The 19,746-nt window shown below is 35.9% G+C and overlaps 1 protein-coding gene across 5 annotated transcripts in view; it reads right to left on the bottom strand.

Moving 5' to 3' along the window:
• The window catches only part of sugct (succinyl-CoA:glutarate-CoA transferase), an 87,160-nt gene that overhangs the window by 56,606 nt on the left and 10,808 nt on the right, over window positions 1-19,746 (bottom strand). For 2 of the 5 annotated variants that reach the window (XR_013788294.1, XM_079487790.1), the window contains exons 9-12: window positions 16,810-16,905; window positions 2,418-2,489; window positions 2,153-2,250; window positions 1,458-1,560 (exon numbers count right to left, since the gene is read on the bottom strand). Coding sequence is in view for 4 of the 5 variants with exons in the window: in XM_079487790.1 (XP_079343916.1) it covers window positions 1,458-1,560; window positions 2,153-2,250; window positions 2,418-2,489; window positions 16,810-16,905 (369 nt within the window). In the remaining variant the exon portion in view is untranslated. Of the gene's footprint in view, window positions 1-1,457; window positions 1,561-2,152; window positions 2,284-2,417; window positions 2,490-16,809; window positions 16,906-19,746 lie in introns of all 5 variants that reach the window. The other 3 variants (XM_079487789.1, XM_079487792.1, XM_079487791.1) reach the window with 3 other exon arrangements.

The following is a 19,746-nucleotide window of genomic DNA, read 5'->3' as shown; positions in this document are numbered from 1 at the left end:
CAGAATGTCAATTTTTTTCCTCTCCAGTTGCATACATTTTTAACAAAGATCTTGTATTGATGATGGGAAAGTCTGACCACTGCGCAAAGTCTTCTAAAGGCACATCCCAAAGATTCTCCATGGGGTTAAGGTCAGGACTCTGTGGTGACCAATCCATGTGTGAAAATGATGTCTATGCTCCCTGAACCACTCTTTCACAATTTGAGCCTAACGAATCCTGTCATTGTCATCTTGGAATATTCCCGTGCCATTAAGGAATAAAGAACCCATTGATGGAATAATAATAATAATATTATTAATATATAATAATAATAACAACCTCATTCTTTGGGCACATATCGTTACTGAACCTAGACCTCCAATCCAATGGGCTTAGTTAAATCCAGGTAGTGACTTTTATTTGGATGGGCAGTGTAAAATAATTTTTTTTATAAACCCTATGATACCGTGTATATGTACTCAGACTATAAGTCACAAGTCATATTAAACAATAAAATAGAATAGAAAAAAACGTCACTGCTATTGTGTAAAAATAAGCTAATTATAAGTAAATAATGGCCCAATTTCCCAGGTGATGTTCCCTCGCCATTTTTAAGAAAAAGGAGAATATGTTCTAAAATATTTTCTGCTGTAGGTGTAGCACATGGTTAACATGTTCTTTTGCTGTAAGTCTGCAGATTGTTAGGACTGACAATTTCTATCTGCCTTTGATGATGCCATTACGAATGACTAATATGTTTTCACATTCTTTTGATAGTAAAACTCTAAAAATAGCAAACCGCAAGTGGAATGTTTCAAGATTGATTATCTCACCATTTCAAATGAAAAGAGAAAGACACAGAGAGAAGCATAATGTAATTCTGATCATATGATGTGTACAAGTGAGAACATCAGCAGGTTGGCGGGACCTTTAAGTGTGCACTCTCAATATCACATGTGGTCAGAATTAAAAATATGTGTGCGCAGGGTTTTCGCAAGAAAAGGGTAAATACCATCAGAGTTAAATTACATGCTCTGGGGGTCTAAACATATGATAGTGTTTCACATTTAACTTTATTAGCTACTGATGTGGATCAAAGCAATGGACTTTTGCTTTTTACTATCAAGTTTTCAAGTTTTATTGTAAAAATAATGGTGGACACAAAGGAATGGCTATTCATTATAAGTATAAGAATATATCATATAATTTAAACCAGCGTTGAGGAGTAAGTAACTACTCTAGACTATTTTAGTCTAGATGTATGTAGTAAATGTCTATAGTACATTTTCAAACATCTGGGCTACGTATTGTATATGCTATCGCACTGAAAATTCTGTTTTGTTTCTATTTCATCTGGGGTTTTTTTTTCAACAGTTCAATGTAAATGGACGGATCAGATGAAATGATTCACAATTTCAAGAAACATACACATACATGTAAACTTATTTAGAAAATATTTACATTTATTCACACTAACCTGCGGGTTGCCGAACACCTGCTGAATGTTATTGATAGGCCCACAGGGGACTCCTGTCCCTTCAAATCTTCTCAGCCACTCCCTCGTTGTCTCCTCCATGAACCTGCGGGTGGAAAGAAGAACGAATGAAGGTTTAGAGGAGGACAAAACACAGTGGCGCATGGACATGATAAAATAAGCAAAAATATAAGTCATGTGGCCCTATTGACATGCACGCATTCCCAAAAACTACCAACACCTTTTGAAGCATTTGATTTATTATACCCACTGTATGCTAGTAGAATTGTGAACACATAAGGTTTCTTATATTGTATGCCTCACGTGCCATGTTTTGACCTTTATATGCTAAATAGTTCGGTAGGAATGTTCTATTTAAAATGTTGTAAAGAGAACTTGGAAGGATGAACTGTGAGTTCTTAAATAACATGTCTACAGTCATTAATCAGAAAGGTCCAAAGATCTTAACAGATCATAACGTTGTGTATTTCTGAGACAACAAACAAAAACACTGGGCACCAATTGGAACCAACTGGACCATGAAAAGTGGGCGTGTCATACCAAAATGAAGCCAGACCTGAATGTGAGTTAACAGTGGATTGTGAAGGTCTGCTGAAAAACAACCTTTAAATGTGATTAATAAAACTGACAAACCTTGTACAACAGGAGCACTGAAATGTGTAGAGATGTTGACTAACCTCTCAGAGAGAATCTGCAGCAGCTCTTTGCGATGCTCAACTCTTAATGTGTTGATTTTGTATTTTGGGTTGTCTGCCAGGCCGTTCAAGCTCAAAACCTCGGCAAATAGACACGTTACATCATGACATAACTGTTAGGAAATGTGAACGTTTCATCGGTCAAAACAAATGTAAAGTATGGCTGTTTCTGAAATGTATAAATAAAGCTGGGCTTGATTTATTATAATGCATTATTCTGTGCCTGCAATAAAAGGTCCCGGCTTACTTTGCACACTTTCATGAATTGTTGGTCATTTCCCGCTGCTACGATCATAAATCCATCTTTGGTCTTGAAACCCTGCAAAAAAAGTGACTTAGTATGTAATAAATGTACTGAACACTCTCAAAGCTAAATTGTTTATGTAATAAAGAAAAACCCATATGCCAACTGTTCTAAACAGAATGACTATTCAATGCTTTTGAAAATTAAAGGAAGTTCATCCAAAAACTCATCATTTATTTACCCCCATGTCATTTAAAACCTGTATATGACTTTCTTCAATGAAGCACAAAATAAGAAATGATGAGAAATGTCTCAGTGCTTTTGTGTCCATTCAATGGAAGTAAATGGTGGCCAATTTTGTTTGGTTACCAACATTTTTCAAAAGATCTTCCTTTGTGTTCTCCAGAAGAGAGGCATACAGGTTTGAAATGACATGAGGATGAGTACATGGTGAAATAATTTATATTTTTTGGTGGACTATACCTTTAAATGTTTGCAACTGAGATTTCTGGCACACAATTGACTATAGTAGAAAACATTTTGTATCATTTTTTGTTGTATTCAATACAAAATATATTTTGAAGTTTGAAGTTTGAAACAACTTTAAATGAGTTATTCATGACAGAATTTTCATTTTTGGGTAAACTATCCCTTTAATATTAAAGGCACACATTTCAGCCTATTTGAAGGAAATCTTTCAACCAAAAAATCCAGGCCCACAACAAGCCTGACAAACACATTTTTTTGTGGATCTCTGCCTCGAGCAAAGTTGGCAATATATCAGGCTTAAACATCTTTTCCCACTGAATATCACTTTAGGCAGAACGCCTAAAAATCCTGCGTTCACATGAAAGACAGCCAGCGAAAGGCTTCCAGTGTCACACAACTTCTCACAGCAGATCCATTCTTTGTTAGGTTAGAAAGTCACAGAGGTAGAAAAAAAAACAATAACCCACAACGAAACGCACACAATACAGCAAAACCGAGTGGTACCTCTGGGATGATCTTCCAATGCCAGTAAATCCACATTTGACTGGAATCAAAGTGCTTATGTCAAACAAAATGGTTCCTCCCACAGATCATTTCCTTTTCTATTGTCAGCATGTTGTAAACGAAGAAAAATCTCAACAGACAGGCCCAAAGTTCACCTAACGTGACAATCTCAGATGCAATCCATCAGCTTCCACCGGACCATCTGCATGAGTAAATCAAGACATCGCTAATGGTCTTTTGGCCAACAGAACCCCACAGAACAAAGCGTGCATTCATTTCTGTAGTCTCTCTTAGCACAAGCTCTTTGGTCTGTGTGTTTACTGTGGTGCCCCCCTGGCAGTACAATGAGAAACAAAGTGCACAGACCACAGTTAATGAGACAGTGTTTTGACAAAATGTAGCCCATCAGATTAAATGATTTGAAATGAATAAATCAAGCGTGGGCCAAGAGGTCACATGCCTGCGGACGGAGTCCAGGAAACAGCAGAAAAGCAAACACACACACAGCAAACACATAATACACACACAAACAGACACGAGCTTCATCGAAGTGTGGGTCCAACTCGTACTGCAACACACATTGTCCCGCCACCAGGTTGTTTCCAAACTTGTGTGAAGCACCCTGGGTCTCGATCGCTCGACAGCACTTGTGTTTACAAAGATCTCGATGTTGACGTCATGCCGTGTTGTGTATTGTTGCACGCAGGGATCAAAATTAACACTTGTAAAATGCCAATTGCGATCTGGCCCTGCCGAATGAAGTAATATGGCAGTTTCACACAAGGTCCAAAACTGACACTAACCAAGTGCCAAATATGGGTAAAATGTGCCTTTGACAAGTGAACAAACATCGCCAGTCGCCCAGTAACTTTATTAGAAACTGATAAGTAAAACATGGTTTAAACTGCGTGATAGCATGACCTTCACCTTACTACTAAATATAATGTATATTTATATACAGTAGCCTATATATAGAGAGGAAATATAGAAATATATAGTGCAGAATAATATAAGAGTTTTAACCTGTCCTGATAAAAATCTGGATAAAAATTTTTTTTGAACTTTTCCTGAATACATTGTATTGCTTAATAGTGAATATGAACTTGTTTTCTTTGCAGTATTTGAGGTCTTTTCTGTTATCTTCTTTCTTAATTTTCTCAAAATAAATGCAAATAGAAGGGGCAGTTGTTAAAACTGTCAGTTGTGGTCTAGGGCCCTTAGTGATTTGTGGACTTTGGACAGGGGCGGCGCTAGGGGGGCTAAAGCCGTGAAGGTTTTCAGTAAAGCTCAAATGTTCTATCAAAATACTTCCGGTAGAAATTCGAAGTGCAGAACGATGCACACTCTAACAGCAAATATTACCCACAACTCTCCGCGAGTAGGCGGAGTTTAGTGACGCTCCACTGCATTAATAAATCATATAACTAATGCGTCACTAAATCAACTCATGTAAGTATACAGTAAACATTACATACGAAATAATGAATGAATAAATACCTTAATGGAAACAGGAGCTGAATTTTGATGTGTGTGACAGTTAATGGCCACAATGTTGTCCTGGCAACAACGGCCACTTCCGCTTCCTTTTAGTACAGAATGTCCCAGTGCGTGCATATTGTGAATTTGTATGACATCATCACTTTTGTTTACACGGAAACGATTTCCGTTTTCAAAGGTTTTTGTTTTAAGTTAAAATCGTGTAAATGAACAGCCAAAAAGTATATTTTTTCTTCCATTTTTGTTGGAAAAAAACGATTTTGTATAAACGGCCTCTTAGTGTAAATAGCACCTATACCAACTGCCTAACTGTTTTTAAATATGGGCCCAGACCTGAAATGCTACGCCACTATATTCAAACACATATGTGGAGGTCTCTGGGCTAAGCCCCGGATATCTACTCCCCTTAGAACTACCCCTGCCAGTAGATATCTGACATTTTGTGCATATCTAATGTAAGCAAACAGGACAAGTTAAATTTACAATATCCAATATTGTTTGTAATATCCGCCGTGTAATTTACAGTAAAACAGTCTATAGACAGTATCGACTAGTTTTACAACCAGTTTTACAATATTATCTGACACTTATAAATAAGCATTAGTCTTCAAGTGAAGAGGCAATTCTTTTTTATTTGCTATTTCACACTGCCTGCTTTCAAGGTTATCATAGTTAACTAAAACCTTTTTGTGAATTGAATGAAAATAAAATAATATTTTGGCCTATACTGTATATTATTAGAAAGACGTAGAAACTTTAAATTGTTGCCTCGGCGATAAACTAAAATAAAGTATGTTTAAGACACTGAAATGATGAACTGAAAATGAATAAAACAGAAATAAAAATGACAATTAAACAGCACAAAAATGAATAATGAAATGTCAAAAACATAATAACACTGCTAAAAATTTCACTAAAATTAACATGAAAACCAAAAATTATAACATTAAAGTTCATTGAAGATCTTAATAATAAAGCTGAAACAAAACTATACAAACTCTGATGTAGACACAGCGTAGATAAGAGATTTATTATAGAGAATATACAGTATTGCTGGAAACACTAACATGCAGTAAGTGTTGAAACTGCACTTAAGTAATTCAGAAACGCAGTGTTTACATTGTTTCTGTATAAATATAGAGCATACTAAGAAGTATGCACTTAAATTAGTTATCACATCTACAGTATCGATGGAAATAATAATTTTAGATTTGATCATATCAGATAAACATTTGTTAAATGTAGGCTACTGGTCTGAAGTTTGCTTCGACTTCTCCCATGCGTTCCCAAAGGGATTCTCACATAAAAAAGAATCCTAATTGAGCCCGAATCTGAATGTAACCTAATCAGTCAACATTCATTTTCAGTTTTGATTAAGTGCTGGCAAAGACCTGAAGTAAAAAGTTCTCATGAAAGACAAAGCTCTCTATGGTTTATTCATTGCATTATTCATTATATTATATTATATAAATGACCTATAAGGTTGGACATGACATCCCAACCAAGTGTTACATGCAGACCAAATGCCAGAATTATAAGATAAAGCAGCCGAAACAAACCATTTGTCAATCGAGAGACAAATAGTCATCGAGCAAAGAGAGGCTTGCCTGGGGAATTTATTGCCTCTGAGTAAATAAACACGGCAAAAAATAAATAATTTAAAAAGACAAACCATTTCCAGGATTTCAATGAAACACAGACAGATTTGTTTTTATCGCACAGGCGAAAGGGTGTCTTTTATTAAAGCTGTGCTTGAACTCGGTAATTGTTTTAGGCTTTGGCTGCACCCCATGTCCATGTGGTTTCCCTGACTGTCTTTCAAGAACATTCTCATTTCATACTAGTACAACTATCCCGCTATTGCACTCTTTAAAATAAAGGTGCTTCAAAAGGTTCTTCGATGCCATAGAATCAACTTTTGTTTCCATAAAGAACCTCTAACATCTGATTAAACAACTGTTTCACAAAACCTCTTTGTAGCGAAAAAAGGCTCTTCAGATTATAAAAAATTGAGTAAGAGATGGATCTTTAAAGAACTTCTGACTGAATTGTTTTTTGTGGATCCAAAAATGGTTTTTCTGTGGCAGCGCTGTGAAGAACCTTTTAAGCATCTTTATTTTTAGGAGTATACATGTAGCTACAGCTTATCTTTCAACCCCCACACGACGCCGAATTAAGCAGATGAAAAAGATAACACCCTTTCATCTTAAAGGAGCGGTTCATCTTCATAATGAAAATTCTGTCATGATCATCATTTCAAACCTGTATGATTTTCTTCTGCAGATCACAAAAGAGGATATTTTGAAAAAAGTTGACAACTGAACAACACTGGCACCAATTTACTTCTATTGTAACCAATGCACTTCTTTTTTGTTTGGCGGAATGAAAGAAAGTCATACAGGTTTGACATGACAAGAAGGTGAGAAAATGTTGACAGAATTTTCATTCTGAAGGTGAACTATTCCTTTTTCATTCCAAACAAGATCAGTTCTGTCCCTCACTCCTGGAATTTGAGTTACCGCACGCAGTGCAAATGCTGATACAAGTGAAAGGCGTCACATTTCAACAAAATTAAATATTTCATTAAGTCTACTAATCAAGCTTGGTGGTGGATTAGTGGTTTGGGATATAATATCAAGAGTTAAATATTTAGTGGTTTGACATACAGCGGGACATGTGACAGTTCGGATAACTATGTTTGGTCTGGCTGCAGAGAAGAATGAGACTAGAGTGTTGGAGCAGATTTTCTGGCAAGCGTTTCTTCTAGTCCTTTAGCTAGACTAGTGCAACACAGCCCCACTGTGGCTGATTGATAGTGTCCTTTTAATCAATATCTGAAGCGTTTTTCAACAGTGAGGAAATGGCACACATTTCTATGATGATTCCCGAACAACACAATCACAAAAGGACAATTTGTTTAAGATTATGCCACTTTGTATCTAAATTCACTTATATTGTACACTATAACAAAAGTTGTCAACTTCTTGTCAAATAAAAAAAGAAAGGTGCTTCCATGTGCAAAACTCTCCACTCACTTCATGGTGTTGTTGGTTGCTAAAGACTGAAATACACTCTTTAAAATAAAGGTGCTTAAAAGGTTCTTCAAAGCGATGCTGTAAAAGATACATTTTTGTATTTTGTCATTTCTTCAAAGAAATATTTCTTTTTTAATCTTTTTATAATCTGAAGAACCTTTTTTGCAACAAAGAACATTTGGGTAACAGAAAGGTTTGTAAGATGTAAAAGGTTTTTTATGGAACTATTTAGACAAAAAAAGTTCTTCTATGGCATCATGAAGCACCTTATATCAAAAATTTACACTCTACCGCTTTTTCTCAGATTTTTACCCCAAATTGCAGTCTGGACGAGTCAACAATTGCTTCATAAAGTCAGTGCTTGTCTTCAGATTTTGGGGCATTCAGATTTCACAGATAATCGAGTATGATTGGCACAGACTGTTTTTACCTTCAGACCATGTTTCCTCTAGTCATTGTATATTAAAACATATTTGATATTATCAGTTAATTTAAGAACACATGACACCGCGTCAAGCCACCCAAGACCCACGTTTAACCATCTTTTATCTTTGGTCACTTTTGACTGACAAATTTTACATTATTATTATTATTGTGTAACTTGAAAAAGCGAAATGATAAAAAAAAGTCACATTTTAACTGTTGACCGCTAAATGAATGTAAATTAATAGGTACAGATGGTATAATAATAATCATAATATATAATAATAATAATAGCAATCATTTATCATAATCATACATAAAACAGTGAAGTTTGTTAAAACTGAAATATTAAAGAAAAGTTATTAAGTTTTTTTACTGAACAAAAAACAAAAACAGATATTAAAAATAAAAGTTAGATATAAGGGGATTGGTCACTTTTGAAAGAAATACAAGCATTTACTTGGGTTTTCAGTTCCGGCAAGAAAAACAGCCAACAAAAACAAGTACATAAAAACCTCAAATAAATCTAAATACTTCATATTAAAAAAACACACTCTCACAGGCCAACTTGAATAACTTCTTAAAAAATATTAAGCTTATTTAAAAAAGCTCTGTAGATGTAGATGAATAATGGGTAGCTTTAATGTTGCTTTGGTCAAAACAACAGATGCTAAGCAAGCAGTATGTCTGAATTTTAATCTGGTCAATTTAATCCGGGCAGTAAAGTTGTGTAGTGTATTCCAAGGTCAAGATGTTGCTCTGTTTTTATTGTGTTGATATGGTCTTGCCAGTGTGTTGTGGATGGTTACTGTAGTATATGTATATGCCAGAGTCGGCGTCAGAGCAGATCTACTGGAGGGGCATTGGATCATCGGCGGGGGGGCACTGTCGTTTGATAAATATTTTTTGACACATTGGCAACATCATAGTAGCATGGAAATCCAGACCTAAATCTGAAAGATCCATATAGAATGACAATGAACGATTTAGACTTGGGTTTTTATCTAAAAGAGGAACAGAAGACAGCGCTGAAATCTGCTGTTTTTCCGACCAGATACGGCAAGAGTCACTTAGCTCCAATGATCTATATAGAATGACATTCTACCCTAGAATGTTAGCTCCAATGATCTATCTATATAGAATGTCATTATATATATATATTTTTTAATACATATAATACACAACAGGTGACAATTGTTAGGTTAAACATTCAGAATACGATTCCATATAAGGTTTGTATAGCCTTGTTCAGCACTTTGCGAATGGAAAGCGACTCAAGTAGCACCTATTCTCGCGTTCTACGAGTTCAGTAGCCTACATTTTTTTGGAAGATGTACATCTTTGGGAAACGCTCGAGGAATTGCGGCTAACGTTCATAACCTTGCACGTAGAGAGCGCTTTTAAGAGCTAAGATAGGCTAGGCTACATCGTTATCGGAAACCCGGCCCAGAACAGATAGCCTAAACAACAGAACAGAACAGGACAGAAAATAATAATATAAATATAATATAGGCTAAATATAAAACATAAAATAGGCATACAATAAATTGCTATATATTTTTATACTTAAATAATTAACAAATTACAACGACAAAAATAAAACACTGAATCAGTTCAAAAGAATTTCCCCATCAGACAAAGTTTTTTCGTATAGATGTTTCTGAAAACTGAAGGCTTTTTTCTTCATAAAACGAGTTGGTCTTCATCACACAAATGTCTGCGTATGGACCAGTTAAATCAGAAGACTAAAATTCGCCTATAGAGAATAAGGATGTCACAACAATAATGAGCCACTCACACAAGGTATACGGTTTAACTGATTTTTTTGAGAAATAAATTAAGATAAAATAAAATACAGGAAATGGAAAAAAAAATACAAAGTGTGCTTCAACAAATAAAATTAATTATTTAAACACTGTTTTTTCTCAGGGTTTCAAGGACTTTAAATACTCTAAAAGACTCATTTTCTAAACAAAATAATTAAAGGACAAAAATAAATGTATATTCTGCTATTACTTCATGTTAACACTTGTTTATAACCTGGGTTACACACCTCCCAGCAGTTTATGCACGCACCAAGCAGAAATGACATAAGCCCATATATCTTTACAGATAGCCAAGTATAAAACACAAATGCAGTTAGAACCCACAAACATTCATCAACAATTCACCTGTTTAGTAGGCCTTTAAAATAAGTGAATTGAACAAACAAGTTACCCTCAGAAGAGTTGCAGGCGACGAGTGTTGCTAACCGTCTAAGTAGGCTACTGTCCTTCCATTCGCTTGTGCATTTGCGTGTCAAGTCTTTCTCGAATGCAAGCTGCACTAACCTGGCCTTTCTCTCGTGTAGCATTGTGCGTCTGTGCTCCAACTTGAAAAACTGTTCTTCAACTTTAAATGGATTTTGCGCGCGCGCTGCAAATCAAATGTAACAAGTTTACTCGGCGACCAATAACGGTCACCATGACGAAGCCTAGAAATGTGCCATGAACAACCAAAATGATGCATTTTCCCGATTCATTTTATTTTATTTAAGTTACAGTTTGAAAATTTTATATTAAAATAATAACTAAAAGGGATATTTTTTTTGGGCCACGCCATGGCCTGTAGGAGGGGCATCAATGACCGCTGGGGGGCACGGCCATCAAATGCCCCACCATAGTGCCGCCGCTGGTATATGCTGGCCCAATTCAAAACACCAATTTGTTTCAATAGTGAGCAATACAAATACAAACGCAATACAACTTTTGTCTCATGTTTCTGTTCTACCAACAATCCAAAAGTCCCTTTTGAGAGTCATTGAAAGTTCTAAAAACATATGAACTCTCTTTGAGGCTGTCATGACACCTCAAGTTAGAGGTTCCCGTAAGCCTGAATTTACCCTTTCCCCCGGTGAACCAAACGGTTAAACAGCATGATGTCTCTATATTCTGTCGATACAGACTATACGTACAAAACACAAAAAGACATCAGATCCATATCTCAAACCACTGCTTGCTTTTAACCCCAGACACGGGTGCAGAGAGGACACATGTAGCACATCTAATGAGGTCAGTCAAAATGAGTGACTGCCTTAAAAAATAAAGTATGTGCTAGAGAAGATGTTTTCTCTTTATCCCTGCCAAGCTCACCACCATTATGCTATTGTGGTTTAAGTAAGTGGGTCTCTATGAACCTCTGGTCCTTAAACATGGCATGTGTCCATCTACTGTTCGTCTATGGACATTCTCACCCTTTTATGTCCAAGGTGTAAATCTGAGTAACATCTAAGCACAACTTATGATGACAGTATTGAACTTTAAATTGATATGAAACTACTAACAAATAATTTAAAGATTTTCCCTAGAGTTACAGTATTTCCTTTAGTATTCAGTGATTTCATAATAATTTTTCATCATGTTTATAGTTTTCGAGAAATTATTAAAATCAGATAATGTAAAGCCGCAGCCCTCTTTTTAGCCTCTTCGTCGCCATCTCAGTTTGAAACATAACATTTCAGTTAAATGCAGAGTTATTTCCATTACGTGGCTTGTGCTTTGGCACTGCTGCTCTTTGCGGATGAATCTGAGCTATGTGCGATTTTCTGCTCCCTTTAGTTGGCAGTTTGGTGAGCACTAGAGGTAAAATGGTCATATGTCTGAGCATCACGCCATATTGCTATGAGTGATCTGGGAGAGCACACAGATGAAATCCATGTCCATCAAAACTTTGCTTATTCATGGAAAAGGCATTGTCTGTAAGTGTTTCGTAATTAATATGTGACGTTTGTGATGCTTGTAATATTTATTGTGTTAACTTTAAGGATGTTAAGCATATAAGACTATCAAGGCTCTTTCATAGTTTGTTGGGTCCACATGGTTATCTATTTTAAGAATCTCTTGATAATCAGTCCCTGCAGGATTTTACAAACGGGCCATTTAAAAAAAAACATTATCATGAAACTATTTCAGAGAAAATGACAAATGGTAGTGTTAGAAGTGTGGCCCAAAAGTAACTTTGTGTAGACCTCCACAAAGAATCAATAACTGTTGAGTAGTTTTAATTTCATTTTATACAATTAATATTAAAAAAGTATTATTTTATATTAATATAACTTAAATATAATATATATTGTGATATTACAACCAAACACAAGTTAACCAAACAAGTTAACTTCGGGCCAGGCACATGCATCCGAATAAACAGTCTAACTTTAGCTACACATTTTCCAACGTTACAGCTCTTCACACCCAACTCATCCATCATAAAAATAAAGCTATTTTACACATGGCACAATTTATATTGTCTAAACATTTATTTAGGCCATTTACGAATAAACAAAGGCAACTCAAGGGAGTTATAAAAAGAAAACAAACAAATAATTATATAAATGAGTTGGACTATATAAAAGAGTAATTTATCAGCAGATGATCCAAAATATATGATAAAGGCCTATGAAGATATTTTACATATATACTGTAGATGCAAAAATGCATTTTCTTCTTGTCTAAAATGTTGTGTAATGGCGAAACAGGTCAGATCACCCTAAGAGAACAACAGGTTAAACCAAAAGCAGGACCTAATCTGAGATTTGTGCCGTAACACCACTGAGAGCACACACCAGACTGGGGGAATAACGTGTCTATGCTGTAACTGTGTAAAACACATTCAAGCTTAAGGGGCTTTTTTACTGGACATAATGAGGTCTAGGTAATGAAGAGCAGTCACTGAAACCAAGAAAAACACAAGCTTTATTAAAGAGGACATTGGAAATACTGGAATCATATATAAGTTTTACCTATAAAGCAGACACAAATGTAATCTATTTACCACACATTGATCGTGGATTTTTATTGTATGGCTTATGACCACTAAACGATTACAACTCCCATTTCCCGTTCCTCAGAAACATGCGGATCAAATGTCATCAATTTAAAACAAAATAAAACCATAAAATGTTAATTAATATGTTTGTTATACGAAAACCTAAACCACTAACTCTTTGCATTGGACCGGTGTCTGTGAAATAAGAGTACACATGGGTAGATTTGAACCCGATGACTTGATTCCATCCGTGCGCATTAACTTCACGGTATCTCCAGATGGGACTAGTTTTGACCTCAACATACTTGCACTTCACCTCGCGGTGAGTTGATGAGTCAAGTTAGGTAAAGAGACCAGCTCACACGGGTCAGCGAGGACTTAGGCCACCAGATGAGTGTGGACAGAAACAAATCTGCACTTAATAATAAACGTTTTGTGCCTGATAGGGCTCTTGAGGTACTAATGAGAGTTGGCATCTAGCCTAGACACTGGGGTACCAGGTTTGTTGGGGCAAAACTCAATTTCCTGAATGAAACAGATGCCACAAAAAGCTCAGATCTGTTAGGAAAACGGCAAGTCGGGCAAGCGTCACTATGACTTTTTGTGCGAGAGATTTAAATAAATCTGAATACAAGCATAAAACTTTGGTATCTCAGCGCTCTCCAAATGATTACTCAAGAGGAAAACATTTGGTTTCACCACAGGGGGCTTTAAAAGATCTTCAAAATGTATTTTTGTAAAACAATACAAGAATATAATTGTGTCAAGATAATCATTACTTTCATAAGAAAACTAACATTTTACTTATACTACTGAAATGGATGACTTGGGCAAAATAATTAAGAAAAATCAGCAATAAGATGGGAATTCCTCCAATACTACTCGAAAAACTTTCAATTGTGAAACAATTGAATAATAAAATACCGAGAGCACATTTTTACAAATTCTATCCAAATTTAAAGATGAAATATATTATACTTTGGATTTTTTTTGGAGGCTTTCAGTCCCAACATAACCCAACATATAGCAAACAACTGTAGAAATGTGAAAACATATATAAATATAGAACAAGTGTTTCTAAACTTTTGAACAGTAGAATAGGATTTTGGCCATAGCACTCACTGATCAACTGCATAGCAACTTACTTCCTAAAAAGCAATTAGATTACCATAGCAACCTTTTACAACATCACAGAAATGAGTTTTGCACATGCAAGCATCACTCACATTTCTTTCATAAAATCTAAAAGTCAAGTAGACAACGTGTTATTTATGTTGTATTTATTGCTTTCACACCGGAGCCGTCATTTGCAGACATTCTCCCAGCACACTAAATCCGTCTCCACTTGTTAACGTGCACAGGCCATGTTAAACAACGTTAACAGCTTTATTGTACTGCGAGCAACCAACAGGCCAAATATTCAGCAAACATGGGAGCGATTAGGAGTTCCTTCGAAAACGACGAGGTAATTAAAACAAGATAGACCATTTTCACCGCACACCTTCACCAGCTCCATCAAAAACTTTCTTCAACTAACACTCCAGACAGAAACGAGTGCAGGGAGGTGTATCCGACCTCTCCGATTCAACTCTGACATTGTTTAGAAATCAGCCATCGTCTGGCAAAACATTGAGGCAAACTGCCGACCGGTAAAACGTCCATCAGAGATGGAACGTTGCTTTAATGATCGTAGTACATGTGGCTGGCCAGCACTGCCTTCAGGACATTTTAAGAAAAGGTAATGTTCTCAGTGTCCCGCTGTGGAAGAAACAACACCACAACCCTTCAGTACGTTCCTCTGGTTGCCCTGCGCCAATAAAAGTGAGAAAAATCTAAAGGAGGACATTACACGTCATACTGTGCACATCTGCTGGCCAGAGCTTCAAACTAATGCAGAACCTGTCTTCAGTTCTCCTGTTTCACACTGTACATGAAGTCATATGTATGCCTGATGGGTGTGGTGTGGCCTGGAGACGGGAGGTTTAGTTACTTGAAGCCCGTAACTTGTAAAAGCAGAACTAAATGTTGGGAATTACAACAAAAGACTGTCATTGGTCTTAAATATAAAGAGTTCATCGTGACATGTTCCACCACTTCTGACTTTTTTATTGCTCCCATGCAGGGAAAACTACACTAGGCAAGATTTCCAGGTAAAAATTCTGAAAATAGGCAGAGATTTGTTCACACCTACGTATTTTTTACGAATCTTTTGAATGTCCTGTTTATACAGTAAGTGTTTAGGTACAATTATCATTTTTGTTTCATTCTGTGAAGTATTTACAATATTCCTCCCATATATCAAATAAGATTTTTGACAAATACTTCAAGGCACTTGTGTGGTATAGTTAAAAAGTCATTCATATTCATATTTTCATATTCAATTGTTGTAAAAACTATTAATATTTTTAAACCATGAAGCCCTGTCTATTAATGGCCTTTTTACTATACTACACGAGTGCCTTGGAGTATTTTCTTTTTCATACGACATTACCTCGTATTATCCAAAGAGCACTGTTGATGATATATAGAGACCCGTGCAGCCCTCTTTGCTTTTTTTGTATTCAAAATGTTATTTCTATTTGCATTTATTATATAAACTGGAGTTACAGGTCAAAATAAAAGAAAATATTCTCTGTATGTTTTCAGACCTCAAATACTGCAAAGAAAACAAGTTCATATTCACTTTTAAGCAATACAACCGTCATATTAGTATACATGTATTTAGGAATTTTTTTTTAAAATGTTTACGTGATAACCTGGATTTTTATCAGTTTTCATGTGTCTTGTCATGCTGTCTTTCACATTGCTGTTAGGTGACCTTATGTCACTCCTGAGGTTTGATTTTGTTGGCCTGGAATGTTTTACTGATAGTTGGTACTTGTACTTTGTCTTTTGTGGTGTTCCAGTAGCTCTACTGGTGGAGCATCTCATTAACGTTGCATAAGGTTGAGTGTTTGACTTTCTAGAAATTAAATATTTTTTTTCTTTTTTCTAAATAACAGAGAACAATGGCTATATGAAACACATGTTTTTTTTATAACAGAGAGCAATGGCTTTGTGAAACACTTTTTTATTGTGACTTTTGTATTTAAATAGTATAAAGAGAAAATGATTTGGAAACTTTTATCTTGGGCATCAGCCAATTAGATAACTAATAATTATCTTTTACTCGGATGGACTTCTCTTTTTTAAATTTGTCACGGTCTAGTTATACCATTTCTACAAACACCCATAAATACGCATCATCATTTCATGTGAATACTTTAGGTGCAAAAAAGCGTGAAGACCTGGTCAAGATAGATGTCTTTCCACCATGGGAAATCCAAAATTGTAATAAATTATTAAAAGCACCACATATCAAGTCAGAACAGACTGAAGTATCACTATACTTTTAGTGGATGTACTCTATCTTGAGACTTTCAATGACATTTCTATGGGACGTCTGGGATATTTAATCAGCATTTGTGGGAAAACCATTAGTTTGATCAATTAAAAAACCACAGCACACTAATTCAACAACTCATAGCAGACTGAGGGGTTCAATGAATGTGTCTTGAAGGAATTTATAAATGTGTACAATAAAAATATTCATTAACTTGATCTTAAAATATTGTAAATGATGAAGACAATTTAGCTCAAAATACCTGGTAAGGCACAATGCTCTCATGTGCCGTTCCCCATCGTCTGGCCTCTTTACCAGCATTGAGGTAGTTGGCAGCAATGTGAGTGAGACAAGCAACCTACAGATCAGATAAAGAGAGAGAAAATGAGAAGGGGAGAGGAGGAGAAAAAGAAAATAATGTTTTAAATCGTAAGATCTGTCAGTAAGCTCATTATGCCCTGTTGTTTTGCGAGTGCAGTGAACTCTTCCGAGGCTGACACAGCAGTTCATGTGGCCCTGCTGTAAAACATACCCCAAGCCTTACTGCCTACAACTGTTTGTTATTCTGGAAAACTAACCAACAAGAAGATTGGCCTCAACGTGTAAAAAGTATAAAAATTGACATAACCTTTCGGATTCAAAAACCAGCTACAAAACATAAAATAAAGTTAAAGTGTCAAAAATGAAAAAGGTGTAGCTATATTTCACGATGCCCAGGAGACATCAGATCAGAAGCAAAGCAGCTGAGACAATATTTTTGTGACGTACACCGTAGAAATCAAAGGACATGAGAATGCTGAGGGAGGTGAAGTTTTTAGTCAGATCAAAGCATGTGGTGATGATTTAACAGTCTGAGAAACAAGTGAGCGTGCATCAGAGCGCTGTTTCTAGACCAGGCTCCTTCCTAAACCAGTGAAGTCTTGAGCTGGACTCGTACATCACTTACAAACATCGGAAGGATGACATTCCGTATCCAAGCATTATTGGCGTTCAAACAGCAAGAAGATTCTTGATGCTTTTATTGTCAGATTTTATTTGTAGTTTATGTTAAGTTCATCAAAATAAAATTCTATCTTCATTCACTGAGCCTCGAGTTGTTCCAAATTTGTATACATTTCTTTGTTCTGATGAACACAAAGGAAGATATTTGGGAGAATGCTTGTGACCAAAGAGTTCTTGGCCACCACTGACTACCTTAGTAGGAAACATTGCTTTATAAATGTATTTTGTTGAACACAAAAGAAGATATTTTGAAGAATGACGGAAAGCAAACAGTTCTGGGGCACTTTTGACTACCATTGTCATTTTTCCTTCTATGTCAAAGCCTGAAAATCACCTTTTTTCAAATCTGTTCCACACATGTTCCAATTAAACAACAATTGCATGAATTAAAGCCACACAAAGCATCTCAGTCTTCTCTCCTGAGCTCAGGACTTGTTCTTGGCACAGCATCTGAGGTACATGTAAATCTTTTCAACCTGTTTCGCTCAACAAAATCCAAAGATCAAAAACTATCAACAGTTAGGGTACTCTATACTGCTTTTTTTATTCTTGATTCATGACAAATATTGTAGTCATTTAACAAAAGTAAATACATTTTCCTATTGAAAGATTTCGCTTCACATGAAATTTATTGTTAATTGAGTTTTAAAATCCCCGTTGGGCATATCTGTTTTTATTGCTGCATTGCATTGCTTTATATGCAAACAGCAGTTTATTTTACAGTGTGCTCTCTAAGAATAAAAAAAGAACCCTGTTAATTTCCATAAAGCTTTGCGTTACAAAGAAACGGATATTACTGAAGACGTAATTTCTATAAAAACATTTACTATATATTTCTTAAACCGTGCATTCAGATTCATGACCTGTTATAATAACTAATGACATTATTCATCATTGTAGTTCACAAAAATCTTTTCATAATTTATTCACCCTCATGTCATTCAAAACCTTAATGTGACTCTTTCTTCCATGGATGACAAAAGAAGATATTTTGCGAAATGTCTAAGTGGTTTTGTCTATACACTGGAGGTCAAAATGGGTCAATGTTGTTCGGTTATCAACTTCTTTAAAATATCTTCTTTTGTGTTCTGTGGAAGAAAGAAAGCCATAAAGGTTTGAAATAACATGAGGCCGAGTAAATGTTGCAAGACTTTTTATTTTTAGGTGAACAGAACCAAGGTTGACTTTTTTGCAGTGATCTATTCCTTTAAGGTTTTCCTAGGACACCCAATATCACCCCATAACTATCCATGCTTGCATCTGGATTGAGTAGTTATCGTATGCCCTCTGTGCTTTTTCTATTGCGTATAGGGCCTATAAATTTGCTGAAGGGTTAGATTACTGCGACCACAAGACAATCAGTAAAGAATGTGTGCTTGAAGGAGGGGTGTGCAGCGAAAGGGAAGCCACTTATCTCTGCCAGCTTGGGGTCTACCGCAGCAACCGTGACCCGTCATCTCTTCAGCCCACAGATTAAACATAAACATCCGCTACATTCCTAGAAGCCCGTCTGAATCTGATGCACAACAGCAAGTGATTCAAGTCATGTGACATGAGATGCAATTAAAATCGTATGAGGAGACAGAAAAAAACATTTAGGGAATGTATTTGAACCACAACAGACAATCCTAAACAATCGCACTATTGGGAACGTCTCAGGGGGCGAACGATCCGACTTGTACGGTTTGCACAAGGGTTTTGTGGTGTCAGAAATAAGATCTGAACATATTGAGTAAAGAGCTTTTCGGATCTTTCAAATGATCTGTATAGAAATCTTAAGTGCATGACCGGGTTACAATATAGCTTTTCTTCAAGCCGATGCAGGACAACAATTTACTCAGATGCTTGAATGTAGACTGAGAAATGACACAAAACCTCTATGCATAGTCCAAACCTCTCTTCCAAAATTGAAATCTGCCTTTGTAGGCAGGCACAAGCTGTTCTATGTAGCCAGAAACCTGAAGTTGCCTCCTAAAATATGTTCTTTTGGCCAAAGTAGTACTCCTTATATCTTTCACAGTATAGGTAATGCCAAAACAGCATGTCAATCCCAAATGATTCATAAAGAATTAATCTCAGATTGTTATGTCTTTTACAAAAGCTTGTAGAGAAGAAACGATAAATGGTACTCAATCCTTTCGCATTTTTGGTGAGTCAACAGTTTCAAATTTCAAATTATGTTGTGCTTCAACTCTGG

This window comes from Barbatula barbatula, assembly GCF_947034865.1.
Source record: "Barbatula barbatula genome assembly, chromosome: 23".
Classification (NCBI taxonomy): Eukaryota; Metazoa; Chordata; class Actinopteri; order Cypriniformes; family Nemacheilidae; genus Barbatula; species Barbatula barbatula.
Note: the sequence above shows the minus strand (reverse complement) of the source record. Positions and strands in the feature narration are given on the sequence as shown.